Source organism: Ammodytes marinus, assembly GCF_949987685.1.
Source record: "Ammodytes marinus genome assembly, chromosome: 6".
Taxonomy (NCBI): Eukaryota; Metazoa; Chordata; class Actinopteri; order Uranoscopiformes; family Ammodytidae; genus Ammodytes; species Ammodytes marinus.
In genome coordinates, this window is record NC_137235.1 from 4,210,391 (window position 1) to 4,228,608 (window position 18,218).

At 39.6% G+C, this 18,218-nt stretch overlaps 3 protein-coding genes across 3 annotated transcripts; 2 read left to right on the forward strand and 1 right to left on the reverse strand.

The window, feature by feature from the left end:
- Positions 1-105: 105 nt before the first annotated feature.
- lgsn (lengsin, lens protein with glutamine synthetase domain) lies at positions 106-3,568 on the reverse strand (the record flags this gene model as incomplete). Its single annotated transcript, XM_080028975.1, has 4 exons — positions 106-1,299; positions 1,781-1,947; positions 2,597-3,335; positions 3,545-3,568. 4 exons carry the CDS (start codon positions 3,566-3,568, stop codon positions 106-108), a joined length of 2,124 nt encoding a protein of 707 aa, XP_079885101.1.
- A 4,511-nt stretch (positions 3,569-8,079) lies between these two features.
- On the forward strand, positions 8,080-11,427 carry LOC307251993 (uncharacterized protein). The gene is made up of 2 exons (XM_080029505.1): positions 8,080-8,204; positions 11,175-11,427. Exons 1-2 carry the CDS (start codon positions 8,166-8,168, stop codon positions 11,268-11,270), a joined length of 135 nt encoding a protein of 44 aa, XP_079885631.1. The 5' UTR covers positions 8,080-8,165; the 3' UTR covers positions 11,271-11,427.
- A 240-nt stretch (positions 11,428-11,667) lies between these two features.
- ptp4a1 (protein tyrosine phosphatase 4A1) lies at positions 11,668-16,850 on the forward strand. Its single transcript, XM_080029504.1, has 5 exons — positions 11,668-11,917; positions 12,198-12,290; positions 13,339-13,469; positions 13,992-14,066; positions 15,628-16,850. Exons 1-5 carry the CDS (start codon positions 11,813-11,815, stop codon positions 15,743-15,745), a joined length of 522 nt encoding a protein of 173 aa, XP_079885630.1. The 5' UTR covers positions 11,668-11,812; the 3' UTR covers positions 15,746-16,850.
- Positions 16,851-18,218: the final 1,368 nt, after the last annotated feature.

Below are 18,218 nucleotides of genomic sequence, written 5' to 3' on the forward strand. Positions count from 1 at the left end.
TAAAATAAAATAATGAGCTTCTCGATTCATCTGTTTTCATGCTTTTATTTTTCGCTGCAAAAAGAAAATGTGTTTCTCATCCTACAAAAACGAGGAGGAGGATTTCTAGATGAAATACTCCAGGCACTTGTTCCTCTCGTCATCCAGTTCTTGGGTTTCAATCTCAAACTTTTTCATGGCGATGAAATACTGAACAAACGGCTCTCCCAGGGCGCTGCGGATCACGTGATTCTCGCCCAGCGCCTCCAGAGCGTCGTCCAGCTTGACGGGAATGGCGAAGTCCCTCTGCTGACTGGGTGCTTTGCTCAGGGCGCTCTCCACGTTCAGATTCCTCCTGATGCCATCCAGGCCCGCGGCCACGGTGGCAGCCAGCACGATGTACGGGTTAGCCATGGCCGAGCCCAGCTTGTTGTCGATGTGAGTCTCCCTCCCGCCGTGACACTTGATGTTGAAGGAGCTGCTGTTGTCGTTGCAGCCGCAGGTGGCGCACAGCACTCGTTTGGGGTCTTTCATCGTCTTGGCGATGTGGCTACGGCAACCCAGACCGGGCGACATCAGGCAGCTCAAGGCGGCCGAGTGAGTGAGGAGCCCGGCTAGCCATTTCCTGCCGATCTCAGACAGCTCTCCGGCCTTGTCCCCGCTGTGGAAGAGGCTGCGGCGGCCGTTAGCGTCCCACAGGCTGTGGGAAAGCACGCCTGCGTTGTACAGGCCGTCGTCTGTGAAGAAACTGGCGATGTAGCTGTGTTTACGAGCCATCTCTTTGATTCCGGTGCGGAAGGTGAAGGCGGTATCTGCAGCGGCTATCCCAAACTCTGGCCTGAGGTTGATCTCCATCTGTCCGGGTCCGCTGGCAGAGGCCGTGCTGTCGATGTCTGCGCCCATGCAGTACATGCTGTCCACCAGCTGCTGGAAGAAAGGCAGGTCGTGGTTGCTTAGCAGCGTGGTGGCCGGGAACAAGAGTGTCTTAGGTCCTATGCGGTCGGGCGTCCCGAGCACGCAGCATTCGTAGGTGAAGGACGAGTGCAGGGAGAAGCCCAGGCTCTGGAGCTGGCCGATGAGTTGCTTGGCGATGAGGCGAGGGGAGGTGCGTAGGGGGCTTCCCGTCACGGTGCAGGGGTCGCAGATGACCCGGGCCGTCTGCTCCGCCCAGGGCAGGACCCTGAAGGTGGACAGGTCCGGGATCAGGAGGACGTCACTGCTGAAGTTAGCGGCGCTGGCGTGGTCCACCTCGTTGCTCTTGGGGCTCAGGGTCAGCTCCAGGTAGCTCCGCGGCATCGGCACCCCGTAAACAGCTTTCTCCTACAGATGCAACGTTAACGTGATGAGCAGTAGTACAACAGTTTGAGAGATGGAAGTGAATATCAATATCAATCCGATGTCTGTGCATCTGGAGTAAGGCTAAAAAGTGATGACCCCAGACTGGAAGCAGCATTATGTCATATTTCTTCAATGTATACACAAACAGGAATGTAAAAAATAACACATTGTAGACTTAAAATTAAGTTAAAACCATTCCAGCCCATTAGCTTTCCATCATTTTTAGCAATTTTTGGATATTTTCAGCCTGCTTGCACTGTGAAAGATAAGATGTGCTAAAATATTATGTTACTATGTTATTGCAGATAGATAGATAATGTAGATAGATAGATAGATAGATAGATAGATAGATAGATAGATAGATAGATAGATAGATAGATAGATAGATAGATAGATAGATAGATAGATAGATAGATAGATAGATAGATAGATAGATAGATAGATAGATAAATGAGGTGATTACATGGAAGAAGCGAACAGGCACAGTCTTGGACCTGGACACCCCGTGGAGGTCGGTGGCTTCGAAGCGGACGAAGTTGATGTTTTCTCTGGCGATCTGCTGCTTGATTTGCTCCATGGCTGAAATGAACCTCTGATTCCCAAACACCTCGACCGTCTCGTTCCCGTTATCTGTGGAAAAGAGTGTGAAATATCTGCAAAAACATTGGAGAGTTTGATTTTAAATACTAAAGTATATTCCGTTTATATAATGTGTGTCAATGTGTTAGCCTCCGTAGAGTGTCAGCAGTACAGAGTTTGCCCACCAGAGGGCACTGAGAAGGGGATTTTTTTCAACCGTAAAGTGCCTCGCTCAGGATGGTTCTTTGGCACAATAAGAAAGGGAACATTGCTCATGTTATGTAAAAACAAACTCCCAAATCTGTGTCAGTATCGGTCTCATTGACAAATAACCTCAAATTAGCCACAACAAAAAAACAATTGTACCAAATGTAAAACTAATGATCAAGTTGTTTCTCTGGGATACAAAGACAGGTTGGTTCTTTCTGATGCAGTTCAATGTAAATTTCACAAAGTGACTATTCAAAAAGACCACAATTTCTTTTTAAATGTCAGCAAAATAAGTTATTAATTAATTATTTAGTCCAAGTTTAGGTAATTTGAGTAATTAGAATGAGACAGAGCCCAGTTTTTAAGACATGAGTCAGGATGATCTTAAGGTTCCTTCTCTTTGTTTGCTCAATTTGGACTTGTGTACCAGAAGATATTCCTCCATTTTCTATCAGGGACAAACTTCTCTTTAAACCAAAGCTTCACCAACCTGTATGAGAAGCTCCAGTCTCTCCACAGGACCCGCCGCCGCTGGAATAATGGTTTGCCCTGACTCCAGGCTGCCTATTTGTGTTGGCGTCGGACATGAACGAGCTGGATGAATCCATGCAGCCGGAAGGCAGCTGAATAGATGTGCCACCTCTGGAGCTGGGCCCCTTTCTGGAAGCCTCACAGAGGGGTTTGAAGGTGCTGAAGGCTCTGTTGGGGGGTCCATCATCCTGCCGTCCGTCCGGCCTTCCAACACCACCAACAACACCGCCACCGTTGCTACTGCTGCTTCCATGGAGATATGTATAAGGACTTCCCGGCTTTCCATCATCTTTTCCTCGCACGCCTAGAAGAGGACTTTCCTTCAAGATGGTCTTCAGCTCTTCCATGGTCTGCCTAGGGAAGGCTGTCTCCCCGTAGGACACTTTGGTCTGAGATGGGGGCGCCTCGGGGGTCCAGTCCTCCCCACCGGTCGGTTCGTTCACCCTGGGTTCACACACTCGCTCACACATGGGCCTGTGAGGCAGTGGGCCGATGGAGATGACAGTTGGAGCTTCTGGAGGGATGGAGGTGTTTGGGGGAGAGTAGAGAATGGCTGGACCTCCCCCTCCTCTTCCTCCACTACCTCGGCTCTCCCAGTCCACCGGAGATGCAAACTTCCCAGTCACCCTCACTCCCTTCTTGTGGGACAAGCTCATCCCTGTTCCATCTATTTGGTCCTTGCTTCGACTCTCACCCTCCTGTGAAACACACAGCAGGTCTGTCACACAAGTATGGTAAGAGACGGTCAAGTTTATGTAGAAAGAGTTAGCAAAGAATGCAAGAAATCAAGTCAACAAATAACAAATAAAAATGACAATTGATATCCAACGCTGCTGTATCCATTCACGCCTTTCTTTGTGCTGCAAGAAAATTAAAAAAGGAAAAAGTTAGAGGTTGGAGTTGTTACCTTGAAATCCTCAGAGTCATTCATGTCTTTTGTTTGTTCTTTCATGAACTGTGATCAGGAATTTGATAGTTAGCCCTCCTGTGAAGGCAAGAGCCTCACTCGCTCATTAATTTTTATAGACAATTGTATACAATGGTGACGGATTGGAAAATTCCTTTTTGCCCCCCAGCACCCGCGAGAGTCCGGCTGGAAACTGGCTCCGGGCGGCCGCTGGTACACACAGATGCTTCCGCTGCTGTGAGCTCATTGGCTGCTACGGCGAGGACAATTCATGGGTTTTGCTTTTGTGTGATTGCAAGAGTGAAAAGTGCACAGCTCGGCAGCTCTCTGTTTGTGCTTCTAGAAAATGATATGGGAGCAAAAAGCATTTATTCCAGAGAGATGAAAACTATGAGGAGCAGACAATGGGTGATGTGGTTTGTGGTCTGTGAGTTAAAATAAATAAGAGCTGAGGGAAATCACTCTCAGATCAACAGGGTTTTTCTTAAGAAGCTCCAACCAAGTGTTCTGTCTAATTTAAGTAGTTACATACTTTTTTCACAGAAGTATAATGGTACCACTTCCTATACTATAGTTGTATATAATTAAATACAGAGGTGGAATGTGACTTTGTAAAAAAAAATTTTCTTAAGATTTTTTTTTAGCATTTTTTGTGACTAAGTAGGCTACATTTACTCAAGATAAGTTGATACATAATAATAAAAATTCTACTGACTATTTTGATGATAATAATTTTTAATGCAAATATGCCAAAAATGTCATCAGGTCCCAGCTTCTCGAATTTCAGATTCTGCTGCTTTTCACTCTGAACATTTGAATCTTTTACCAAGCTAACAATCAATCTGTGAATAAAGACAAATACTTAAATCAACAATGAAAATAAAATGTTATTTTTTTTTAGTCTCAGACAATATAAGCTCCACTTCATCCAGCTACAAATCCTGCTTCCACATTAATGCATAAATAATAATGATCTAATATTAGAACAGTCAAATCTGCATTGAGTATGTCTCCCTGATTATACTTACTTTTATTTTGTTTACATTTTCAATGCAGGACTTTTACTGATACAAGAGTATTTTACATTTTAGTATTGTACTTTTGCTTAAAGCTATAGTGTGTAACTACTGTTCTGTCGCCCCCATGAGGAATTATGAGGAATTACAAAAACACTGTCTGTGCATCTACTCTATATGAGGTAAGCCTTTGGTGATTGCGCAAGGATTTTTTTCCTTCTGCTGTGCAGGTTTTTTCTTTGCAGTTTTCTCTCTTAGCAACACCAGTTTGTGAAGGCTGCCATACTGAGAAATAAAGAGAGTTTTGTGTGGAGCTGATAAGGCTTTATCAACTTCATGTCAACTCTTTTTGTGATGGCTTGAATGTAACCAACATTTATATAAAATGTAACACAACATTGTCGCTTTAAGTAAAGCCTGAATACTTCCTCCACAACTGGTTAATTTTGAGAAGTATAGGCTATTGGTCAAAGGAGTGGATGCAATGATATCCAGAAAGGCCCATCTTTTTAGCTATATATTAGTCGATATTTTAGTATTTTCTTCATATTTTTGGATGATTTCTGGCGTCCTCCGTCCACACGTGGTCCCGGGAGATGAACGGGCAGTCGGGCCTCGGTAGTCACCACCTGACCGGTGTAGCATGGACGTAGAAAGATGTCTGGACAGAACACCTAGCGGGTTTCAGGGTGGGGTTTTAAAGAGCTGCTGTCAAGCTGCAGACAAAACCAATACAGGAAAAACCGGAAGCTCCCTTCAAAATTAAACTTGCTAAAGGTATGTCGGAAAAAGGAAAAAAACGACAACACTCGCTAGGAACTAAAGAAAACAATTAATTTAACATTTGACAAAACTGTTTTTGAAAGTATAAAATATTATCTGGCATGATAAAATCATCAAGCTGTGTTATAAGACAGCGTGTAAAACCAACGCTAAGAATTAAAAATTCACATATCTTACGAACTTCCGAATCTGAAATATTTTATAAATCAAATAGACAAAATATATAGAAAAATAAATAGGAGGTAATTAAAGCTTAAAAATAATATTATACTAGCCAACAATATTTCACAATAGGAGCACTGTAAATTAGAACATATTCAAAATGTATAATGTATGAATGCAATAGATAGATAGATAGATAGATAGATAGATAGATAGATAGATAGATAGATAGATAGATAGATAGATAGATAGATAGATAGATAGATAGATAGATAGATAGATAGATAGATAGATAGATAGATAGATAGATAGATAGATAGATAGATAGATAGATAGATAGATAGATAGATAGATACACACACTGTCTTCACAATATTTGTCTTTGGGATAATCCTGTAATTCTAATTTGTTGGTCATATTTTGTGTTTGAAGTTTACTCAGAGGAGTTCACATTCAGATGCCGCTTTGGGTTCAGAGAATTTGCCTGCAGGCCGATGTAACCGGTTGGATTAACTGGTGTGTGAGTTCAAACACTAAGAAAGAGACATTGTTTTTCTTTTTGCCTGATAGTTGAAGGGTTGACAAGTAGCTCACAAGTTTTTCAGTAGCTTATGTTTGGACCCATATTGGCCTGGAGGATTTCACATGATGGAAGTTACTTTTCTTTAACTCTTTCTTCAAATACCATATGGTGAGTCTTTTTATAGACTGCATATTTTCAAACCACCATTTATTTGTGTGGTTATAATTTAGAAAACATAAATACAACTTACAAATATTGCACCTCACAGCTGTGGTTGATGATGTTGGGCAAAATTATGCGAATAAATAAAAAGGAAGTAAAAAATGTCACGTTAGGCCTACTCGCAAACTGACATAGGAGGGAATCTGCTAATTATGCAAAACCCCATTAAATGCACATATTTATAGAGTAGCCTACATATTTGCAAGACAAAAAATGTATGTTTGTGGAAAGTCAAATAGACAGAGCAAGTATGAACTAAGGGGAATGTGCATGTTTAACAAGATAAATATAAGAACAAATGTAAAACAAAGATGTATATCGGTACAAGGAGTAAACATGTGGAATGTCTTGGATGAAGAAATTAAAATGTGTGACACGGTACAAAGATTTAAAAAAATACTGAAAAATAAGATGCTTAACAAATATAGAAGTGAGGCATGACTGGCAATGTGAATATGTATGGTGGATTTATTTCATCTTAGCTTTACATGTTGTAGTGTATTTCGTTATGACACATTTTAAGATTACTGTAGTGTATTATGATACTATACATTTTATATTAAGGCCTATACTGTTACAGAGCAGGACAAAGACAATGCCTCATCTGGCAGGGGGCAAAGTCAGGGATGTCAGCTGCCTGAGTGAGGAAACCCTCAAGGCTGACCTGTAGATCATTCAAATTTCACACAAAGGAGACTGTCTTGTGAGTTAATCAAAGACAGTCTGGCTAAGAGTTAACAGTAGTTTATTGATCCTGATCATCATCATCATCAGCAGCATTGTCTTAAAAGTTGCTGAATCAGACTTCTTGGCCAACGTGACATATCGACTCTAGGTGATGACTAGACTCAGGATGTCCTCTGGGGGTCAGAGGGCAACCCAGAGGTTGCCCTCTGACCATTAGGGTGGAGCTAGTTAGGGTACACCAATTAGGTGTTAGGAGGAGCAGGGCGTACTGTCCTAAAGAACCAATCAGCTCACTTAGAGTGGCGGTTAAAACCGGCCACAATTCTGGAAAAAGTCGGGTCTCAAACTAAGGAACTTTTCAGCTTTTGGTTTTGTTTAGGTACCTATATTAGTTGTTTGGCTACAAACACTTTAAATTCTTATTGGCTTCGTTTTGACTGCAGGATGAGTTTTGTTGCTTAAATAAAAGAATTGTTCCTGAGACCTCCTCATCTGCATTCAACTGTGTCTTCTTCCATCAACTAACTACCAACGCCGGCTTTCTGAGTAAAGGACCAAGAAAATATACCGCAATGTGTTATGTTTAACATGCAGGAATTGATTGTGGCAATGATATTTACAATAACTATCTAACAAATTATTGGAACAAGTGTATGTGTATATATATAATGATTGGGTGAAATCCTGAGGGAACAACGAAAAGTGAATGAATAAATAAACAATGTAAAAAGGGTAGGCGCAATAAGCTAAGGCTTCAGCCTACACCTTTTCGATCAAAACTATTTATAAGAAATAATGTATAAATTGACAACTTTGTGTTTTTCTTTTGTGTTTTTTTATTTTATTTTTATTTTTATTTTTTTTAACTTATGTATGTAATGTTATGAATTTGTTTGATCGAAATAAACTAAACTAAACTAAACTAAAATATGTGTGAATCATGGTACACATTTGTTGATTGTATTCTGCTGTTTTACATAGGCCTATAAGAAAGTCCAATAAAAACTTCCACATAGTTGTATATAGGTGAATTTCACACGCTACTATAAAATCAAGTTTCGTTTTATTTTGAAAGTCGTGTCCGGAGGTTGAAGTCGTGCTTCCCCGCGCAGACTGACGGCGTCGTCGCGGTAGATCAGGAGACTTCGGCTCCGTTCGGGGAAACTGCGCCTTGCTGAATGGTGGAGAACCGTTTAACCTTTTTTACCTTTTTCTGGAAACCGGCTGTATGATTAAGCTACAATCTTCAATGAGTAAGCATATCCCAGTAAGTAAAGTTTATTCATTTCCTTTGTATGCCTCCTGTTTTCTGTCGTAAATCAGTACGTTATATCCTTAACGTTAGCTTTTTTTGATTAAATCACGGGCCTTTTTCAGCATTAGCTCCCCCGTTAAAAATGTCACCGTGACTCAGTCGCTTAACGAAAAACAGTTAACACGAGCTGTAACATTAATTTGAAACACTAGTGTGTGTTTTGTGCCTTTGTATTTAAGTGTATGTAAAGCTCCGTGCTGGGTTCGTCGTGGTGAGGAAGCGTCCGGGGGATGCGCACCATTCTCGGGTTTCTCCTTGCTTCTCACTCGGGGAAGTTTTTGACGGAGAACATTTTCTGCATTTTTTTACGTGAAATAAGCCATAAATGAAAATGACATTTTCTGTGTCATTTCACCTGCTGAAGACCTTCCTGCTGCTGTAACGAGGCGTCGTGTTTGTGTCACCGTAAAGCAATGTGTAGATTCAGTGCATCTCTCTCTAACCATAGGCCTCTTAACGACAGCCCGTGTGATGGCGCCCAGTGTATCCTCAACACAAAGGACACTTTAAAATAAAATGCAATTTCATGTCATCTCCTTTAAATGACTGCTAAAAGGCTCCTTCGCTGTTTAATTATCTTTATATCAACTCCCTTTCCAGCCATCCAACCCGTCCCTTTGTCCACCGTGTAATATTTTCATTTATACCAAATGCAGTTTTCCCCTCTCCAACCGGATTAACAAAGCATACTTGCGACAGCTTATGTTTTTGTTTAGTATTTGGAGCATTAAGCCGCACAGAAAAACATTTTACAGTAAGTGTGGCCTTCAAGTATTAACGCCCCTCTTAACGAGCAATGAAAAGTGGACTTACATTGCAGCAAAAAAGCCATTTGTGAGTGAGATTTTTTCCCTGAGCATGATGTTGATAACAGTCAGTTAAAGCCCAGCTGAGGGCCTTCATGGTGAGCTCAGCTTTCATACAGATATGACCTACATGTTAGAAATGACATCCTTCCTATTGCACACCCGCGGCCATTAGGTAAGGATGTTACAGTGCTGCAGTCTCACTTTATATAATACACTGATAGGTAGATTTTTTTACATATATGCCCTTTAATTTTTATCATAATTTGTGAAGAATTTTGGTGGCTAAACGTATTTTTTCCGATAGACACCTGTGCACTATGGGAATCAAACCTCACCTCTTTCGATATCTATTCATACAATAGAAATAGCTGTTCAATAATTGTATGTTTATTTCTTTAGAAGTTTTAATCAACCACTTGTTGCAACTCTAATCAAAGGACAATGCAGTGCTGAATACATATAGGAGTCTAATTAATAAGTTCATTAGTTGTTCAAGAAGTTGCTCTAAAACTCTGATATGTTGATGATATGTTCTGATATGGAACCGCCTGTATTCAGTGTAACAGGCGTAAATGTTGAAGAAAAACATACATGCAGTATTTGTTATGATTATGACATTCTGTTACATTTCTGGCAAGGCTTTGGTGGCTGTGTATGAAAGCAGAAATTGTAAAGAAAACTCCATAAGATATTTTCTAATTTCTGTGAGTCTGGTCTTCTCTCTCTCTCTCTCTCTCTCTCTCTCTCTCTCTCTCTCTCTCTCTCTCTCTCTCTCTCTCTCTCTCTCTCTCTCTCTCTCTCTCTCTCTCTCTCTCTCTCCTCTCTCTCTCTCTCTCTCTCTCTCTCTCTCTCTCTCTCTCTCTCTCTCTCTCTCTCTCTCTCTCTCTCTCTCTCTCTCTCTCTCTCTCTCTCTCTCTCTCTCTCTCTCTCTCTCTCTCTCTCTCTCTCTCATGCTTTTTGTTCAATCTCTTCTTGTGAGATATTAAAATGTACGTAAGATAGCAGCAGTTCTTGGCCGATTCAGTTATTGTCTTAGTCTTGACTATGACACATTTTTACTAGAGAACAGAATGCAGTATCAGTCTCTGTACAAACATTGAGTTACAGTGCGGTTACTCATAGGTGTTGCTCAGAAAAGTCCTCATTGCGTTTGTGTTATGCAACTGTGTGACAATACAGAAATGTCATCACATTTATTTCACACCGTATTTCTCCCATCATTGAGGCAAGGCAAGTTTATTGATATAGCACAATTCAGACACAAGGCCATTCAAAGTGCTTTACAGGGGCATAAAAAACATCAAGATTAGACATTAGAAATTACAGTTTGAGCGACATTATGTGGTTGCAGCTAAGTGAGTGTTTGTGCTTATTGTTTAAGCTGTTGTTGTTTTTTCAGTTAATCCTTTGTTTTGAAAAACTGGCAAAAATATTGGCCAAAATCACCAGCGCAGGATTAACAATCAAAATTAATACCCACTCCACTCACCATTTCTAAAGCTACAACAAAGACACACTTGTTTTTGGTTGATAACTGACTGACTTTGAGACATTTTGAGGTATAGCTTCAAAAAATATTGCTTTATAATTTCGCAAAAAAAAATGTCAGGTCTCAAATGTGAGGGGCTCACACAATGCCCCGCCAAAGAAATGGCTCATTAACACTGTATCACAGGACAATTATCACAAATCAAATCACAACATTTGGCATATAAATCTAAATTAGACATTTCCCCCAAATCATTTAGCTCGTCTTTTTGCTAACATGTAAACCAAACGATTACAGAAGTAAACCAATCAATGATGATAATGATTGCTAATTGCAGCCCACAACTACAATCATTATATTTCTGTCGATCAGTTTACAAATAATTCAGCTTGAACACATAGTATTCTTGCTTTTTTCACTATTAGTTTGTTAAAACATAAATCGTCGGACGTTGTCAAAGTTAGGTTTCTGTTTGGTCATGTTTCATTACCAAAAAGCATCTCTACTACTAACTAAACCTCAACAGAAGCCTTCTGTCTGCGTCCTCTGTCTCACTCGCTTTGAAATCTTTTTTCGTTTTTAAAACCCTCTCGTTCCCCTCTCTCTCTCTCTTGTGTCCTGCAGCAGTTCTGTGGTGTTCTGGGTCACACATTTATGGAGTTTCTGAAGGGCAGTGGGGACTACTGCCAGGCTCAGCACGCTGCCTATGCAGACGAGTGAACAGCCAAAACTCGCCACCATCGACCCAACGCACTTGAGCCTACAGGAGGAGAGGATCCCCGGGGTGGAAAAGGTTGGCTAGGAACCGGGAACCAACTCCCAGAACCAGCGACTACTCAACTCGGCCTGGATGGGGTAACTTCACCCGCTGCACACTGCCCTCGTCGGCTTTCCGCCTGGTCAGAATCAAGGTGGAACCGGCCTTGTTTTGCCTCCCTTTCCGTTCCTTTTTTTTCATCATTCCAAAAGGAGAAAGGGGGTTTTTCAGTTGTTTCTCTTGATTGTACGCACTTTTTGTTCCGGCCGATAAATCCCCCAAAAATTCGCCTCAGTCTTCTTCACAGCCTTCGTAGTTTTGTTTTAAAACCTCGCAAACCTCGAAAGGAAAAGACCGGAGAAGTTTTTTCTAGAAGCTCGTTGGACGTTTTTTTTCTGTCCGACATTCCCTCCGAGTTTGACCAAGTGTTTACATTAGTGTTTGTACTCTGTGGAAAGGCTTTTTTTTGGGTTCTATTTTTGTTTTGTTCTTTTACGTCGTCACCATGGCGCGTATGAACAGACCGGCCCCTGTGGAGATCACCTACAAGAACATGAGGTTCCTCATCACCCACAATCCCACCAACGCCACCATGAACAAGTTCATCGAGGTGAGTCGTTATGATTAAATTGATTCAGAAGTTTACACATTTAAACGTTTATTTTTATTTTTTGTAAAAGGTTTTGGTTTCTAGAAATCTATGATCACATTGCGTAAAAAAACAAGATAATATGCTTGGAAATATTCTAAAATTATAACTTAAATGGAATCAAACAAAATGTCATCTACTACTTGTGTGCTAAAATTGTGTTTGACATAGCTTACCTGTTCGTGTGTTGTTTATTTTTCTTATAATACATCTTGTGACTTATAATTTTTGTTTTATTCAGGAGCTGAAGAAATATGGAGTGACCACCGTCGTGAGAGTCTGTGAGGCCACTTATGACGCCACGCTGGTGGTGAAAGAGGGAATTCAAGTTCTGGTGAGTTCATGACTGTTGTTGCATCAAAAACAAACTTAAAGCGATAGTGTGTAACTTCTGTTGCCCCCATGAGGAATTCTGAGAAATTACAACAACACTGTAGGCACATCTACATGAGGTAAGCCTTGGGTGATCGCTCATGGATTTTATATGTTCTGCTGTACGCCCAGTTTTTTTCTAAGCAGTAGAGTCAACAACTGAAACATTTCTTGGGCGCTTCTTGGGATTTTTCTGAGCTCCTGCGCCAGTGTCGGGTGGCGACACCAGTTTGTAAACGCTGCCATACTGAGAAATACAGAGAGAGTTTTGTGGAGCTGATAGGCTTAATCAATTTGGTGTCAACTCCTTTGGTGATGGCTTGAATGTAACCGACAGTCATTCATATTAAAAAGTCACACAATATAGCTTTAAAGTAGTTTTTTTCTTATCCTAGCTCTAAGTTTACTTTCTTTAACACACTTTGTCAGTTCCTATACTTTTGTAAAAATGTTCCATTAATCAAACACATGAAAAGGTGATCATAAGTTGAGCTCACAGCTTGAGCTTTTTCTTTGTTGCGAAAAAAAAATCCCTTTTTGTGAATATGTCCTGATGGTGGTCTGCTAGCTGTCTGTAATTACCTCAAGTAATTTACATGAACTGGTTCTATCACTAACAACACTTAACGAGGGTAATTTACGTCTAGAAACACTTGATATCTAAGCACTTAAGAAATGAAAACATTGAAACAGAAAGAAAATCTGCCCTCCTCCTTTTACTACTGCCAGCTTGTATTTGTAGATTTGTTACTGTGTTGTTGTAACTGGCATATTAATGTCACCAAATGTATCAATAAAGATTTCAGTGAACAAGTAAGCTCATCTCTAAAGAAACTCAAACACTGACACAGAAGGAAAATAGCCCCTCCCCACTCCTACAACAACATTCTTCTCCCCCCTGCAGCTGGTTTTCAGCCCCGCACACTTTCTTTTGTTTTGGTTTCCGTGGTGCAACCGTGGTGACGACATTTCCATTCCATTCCATTTTTCTTCTTCTTCTTCTACTCCAGGATTGGCCGTTTGACGACGGTGCTCCTCCCTCCAACCAGATCGTGGACGACTGGCTGTCTCTGCTGAAGCTGAAGTTCAGAGAGGAGCCGGGCTGCTGCGTCGCCGTGCACTGTGTGGCCGGGCTGGGGAGGTGAGATTATAAAGTATTATGGTTTTATGTCGTCATTACACCGGATTATAAATATTTTACCCACCGGATTTCTGTATGTTCCGGATGTATGTGGCCATTAAAACTGTGTTGCTTCCTCCTGCTCTGATACAGAACATGGACAGATTTTTATTTTTATTTACATTCAAATACCCTAATAATATGCAGCTTAAGATGATTTATTTTTGATTAATTGCTGTTTTTAGTTTCTTTTTAAAACTGATCTCACTTGTAATATATTACATGAATAATCTCCTAATAAAAATAATTGCAGCAGTCAATACAATTTCACAAAATCAATATTGCCTCATTTTTTGATTTTATATATAACCGTATGGTGTGTTTTTTTTTTTTTTTTTAATCAAGGAATATCTCAGGGTGCTTAGTTTGTAAATTATGATAAACAAAATAACACTTGGGTCAAATGTCTTTACAATATAGGGGTAAATTAGTTTTCTTTCACCAACATACCTGTCTCCTTGTTCCCCGCCTCTCCCTCTGCAGAGCTCCTGTTCTGGTGGCGCTTGCCTTGATCGAATGTGGGATGAAATATGAAGATGCTGTCCAGTTCATTCGACAGTAAGTCAACCTCACTTTTCACCATGAAAAGCTTTACGAAAAGGCTGTAAAGTTTGTTTAGAGGAAGGTTCTGATCTTGTTTGAGAAACTGACCCTTCCAAGCTTTTGACAGAGGAAACGCATAAAAACGCATGCTGTGTAAAGTTGTTTAAATCGGCGGTTCTGTAGAAATCTGCAAAAATTGCGGCCAAAAAGTATACAGTAATGTGATCTGCAGCTTATTCTTTAGTCATGATCATGATTATTTTATTTATTTTTTAACCATAGATCCCTTATATTATGTAATATTTGGTTATTATGGCCAGAATATAGACTGAACTGTACATTTAACAGTTCCAAAAGTTGTCAGTGCTCCCTGGTGGTCAAATTGTGTATTACAAACCCTTCACTACCTCCCTTAAATGTCGAGCAGTTTCCTTTAACTGATCAGCAACTTTATACCAGTATATCTGTGATGAACCTGAGAATAAGGGACTTGCCAGTGTGTTGGATTAGAGGTTTTCCTGCTTTTCTGTGAAACATATTCCTCACAGAAACTGGGTGACTGTGTGGTTGAGTAAGCCGGGCTGGATGAGTCATCTCTGTAAATAGCCGAGGTTATCAGATGAGTGAGATAACAGTGATTCAGTCAGAGGAGTCATGGGAGAGATAGAGAGAGATAGAGAGAGAGTGCTTTTTAAGTATGTGATGTGTCATAGCTAGGAGTGTCAAAGTTCAGGTTTTATTTTGTTGAGATTTTCATAATAAAAGGTACAGGAATTATGTAAAAATAAAAAAAGACAATATAAGGGCATTTATTTTTTCCAAATTTTTTTTCATTAGCGTCAGAGCAGTATGGATGAAATAGTTCAGCACATTTAAGAGTACATTGAGACATTTAAACTGCTTATACTGTGGTAAAAACTGGAAACATTTAGGTTTTCTAAAAATAAAATAAAGGTAGTGAATCTATTGCTAAATAGCTATCTTTGTTGATATCTTTCTGTGCTGCTTTGGCATTATTAATCTAGGACCTGCCTCCCTAATAAAGCTTATTTTGGTTTTGATTGTTAAAGGTGAAGTAAGCGGTTTATTTATGTCAATATAAGTGTTAAATCGCTCTTTATTCATACAGTGATCACTTTCATAATGTGCGCGTTTCATAAAGCCGATTTCTCAGTCAGCTGCTCTGCATGTAATTGGCTAATAAACTTTTCGGAGGATCCCGAAATTAATATCCAATCACAAGAGAGAATGCTACAAACCGACACCCGTCTCACTCCATGGTCTCACTGCCGGTGCATGGCAGAGCAACAGATGGGTGAATGTTTATGCGCCTACAATGGCGGAGCAGGTAAAAATCCTTCCCAATGTCTGTTTTGATGGTTTTTATCATGTTTTTATCACACTTATGGATCTGAGATGATGCTAGATAACTCGCTGCTTGAAGACCGCAGTGCATTAATGTGGTGACGTAGGGACGAGCGAGGGGACTGCTAACTGCAGTAACTGACAGGAAGTTAGCTAAAAGAACCATTCCGCTTACAGCACCTTTAACTAATCTTTATTTTATTTCTTCCAGGAAGCGTCGGGGAGCGTTCAACAGCAAGCAGCTGTTCTACCTGGAGAAATATCGTCCAAAGATGCGCCTGCGCTTCAAAGATTCCAACGGCCATCGCAATAACTGCTGCATCCAGTAGAGCTGAGCCTTGTGCTGCGCCAACCTCCCCACACGCACCTCACACTATAACAGAAGAGCTCAATTCTACCTTGTTAGCTTATTACTTTCTTTATCATTGTGTTGAAGTTTTTTATTTAGGAAAACCATGCTCTGTAATTTAACTGTCCCCCCTCGCCCCCCCCCCCTTTTTTTAATTGTCACGCTCCAGATTTAAGATCAAGTCTCAAAAAAATATGAAATAAAGTGAAAGTAACACGAGTTGGGGAACAGAAGTGTTTTTATCTAAATGTGCCCTGAAAAAACTTACCGTAGGACGGGCAGCGAGTCGTGTATCATTGTAAAGATTGTTGGGTTACCGTAATTGTTTTTTCTGCATCCCAAAGATTTTCAAATTGGAAGCCAGAGAATGTGCTAAAAACATAACGATAAATGTGATTTCATGTGAGCAATTATTATTATATAACCTCCCCCTTTCCACCTCCTGTTCAATTTTAGGGTTTCGGTTTCAGGACTGACTAGAAAGAAGTATGCCTTCCTTTCAAATCAGATGGTTCATCCATAAATGCCTTACAAAAAATCGAAGTGGAACAAAGGCAATCGAGATGGCATTTGGAAAGGTGTTTCATTTTTCTACTCGGAACAAAAAAAAACATATAAAAAAAAGAAATCGTTGCCTTTTGTCTTGTGCAGGACGTCTTACACTCACTTAAGCCCTTTCAGTAACTATTTTTTAATATAAAAATGCTTAATTGTTGCAATATTTGTCAATTGAAAGTCTAGGAACTTGTTCTTTGTTTCTTTTCTCTTATCAAACTTTCTGTTTACTAATTAACTGCCATGTCCAAAATGTGATTATTTTATTTTATTTCATTTTCTTTTTCTTTTTTGCTTAAAACTGGACTTCCAACGTCTGCGATATTTTGTATGCCTTTTTATTTTGTTTTCTGTAACTTAAGACTTGGATACTTGATGATTTTATGTATTTGGAAATGTGTACTATTATTATTGACATTATTATTATTAGGTTGGCTATTTATACTATCAATGGATGTGTGATTTAGTACCGTGAGCGACAAAGTTGTACCTGTTCACCAACTTGTGAGAGAACATTAAATGATACACTGAAAAACAACAAAAAGAGTATTTGGGTTTTTATTTTGCTATGGTTTTAGATTAATATTGAGGTTGTAGGAAGATATAAGGAAATACTGTATTTTGTATTGTGACTTACTATTAATGGTAGTTTTATTCTTTGCTGTTCGACAAAAAAAAATCTTAATTAAATTTTCACTTGCCAACTTTCTCCGGGGCTTTTAGTCGCATCTTATAAATTGATCGACATTTCTCAGTTGTTCAAAAACTTTTAAATGTATTAACAAATTCAAAAAGTAATATTTACTTGAACTAAATAGTTAAGGTTTATTTTGAAAAGATAAATCAAGAACACATTAATAGTCCAGGCAAAATAGCGTTTTTCATAGAATAAATTGTAAAAGAATTTTTTTCAGCTCAGATAATTTCTATGAGGTGTCCAGAACAACATACTAAAAGTCCTAAGAAATCCTAGTTGGGGAAATATGTTTAATTCTCATCAATCCGAGATGTGTGCCAATAAGGCGAGACACCAATAAATCCCAATGGGGCTATTTTTTTCCTTTAGTCCTATCAAAATGAAACTTTACACAATGAAAGTATCCATGAAAATTTAAATGTTTTGTATTACAAGTTTCTTTGAAAATGTATTTTAATATGCAAATGAGCTATACACTAATCGTACACGCCCAAAATAAACCCAAATAGGCTTAATTTTTTCCTTTACTACTACCACAATAAAACTTTACATAGTAAAAGTATACTTGAAAAGTAAAACATTTTGTATTACAAGTTTCTTTTTAAATGAATTTGAATATGCACATGAGCTCCACACTTATTGAATATCCAATCATCGTACTGCCAATGGGTGATGGCGATGCTGCTTTTAGACTGGGCTCTAACCTGAAAAACTGCCTGGCTTACTTATAACAGGTGCCTCTCATGAATTAGATCCCCCCCCCCCTCCCTAGCTAGTGTCATTTTTTACTTTTTTCAGTGCCATTCCCTTTCCAATGCCAAATAGACGAGACGTAGAATCACAGCCTGAAATGGCATGGTGAAAGAGGAGATTGTCACACACCTTGGGACCAATTAACTCGCCTTTTGGAATTTTATTTATTTTGACTATCATTAATTAATTTTTATCAATACCAGTATTTTTTATATGAAATAACAGATTTTTGTTTATCAATTCCACATTTTTCTTTACCGGAAATCAATTGTTAAAACTGATAAAAAATTAATTATTTGACAACTTTTGTATGTGCAAAAGTTTGTGAACCCTGAGCTGCATTGCTTAAATGGAGCAGGTAAACACAATCAGGTGGGCCAAATTGAGTGATGAAATGGACCAATGTAATGAGAGATCTTTAGGGAAGTAATTGGGCGGCACCAGATAA

Excerpts from the sequence above, each read along its gene's own strand:
- LOC307251993 (XM_080029505.1), top strand. The coding sequence starts at position 8,166 with ATGATTAAGCTACAATCTTCAATGAGTAAGCATATCCCA. Across the intron at positions 8,205-11,174 it reads CAATGAGTAAGCATATCCCA|CAGTTCTGTGGTGTTCTGGG; the intron begins GTAAGTAAAGTT and ends TGTGTCCTGCAG.
- ptp4a1 (XM_080029504.1), top strand. The coding sequence starts at position 11,813 with ATGGCGCGTATGAACAGACCGGCCCCTGTGGAGATCACCTACAAGAAC. Across the intron at positions 13,470-13,991 it reads TGTGTGGCCGGGCTGGGGAG|AGCTCCTGTTCTGGTGGCGC; the intron begins GTGAGATTATAA and ends CTCCCTCTGCAG. Across the intron at positions 14,067-15,627 it reads GCTGTCCAGTTCATTCGACA|GAAGCGTCGGGGAGCGTTCA; the intron begins GTAAGTCAACCT and ends TATTTCTTCCAG.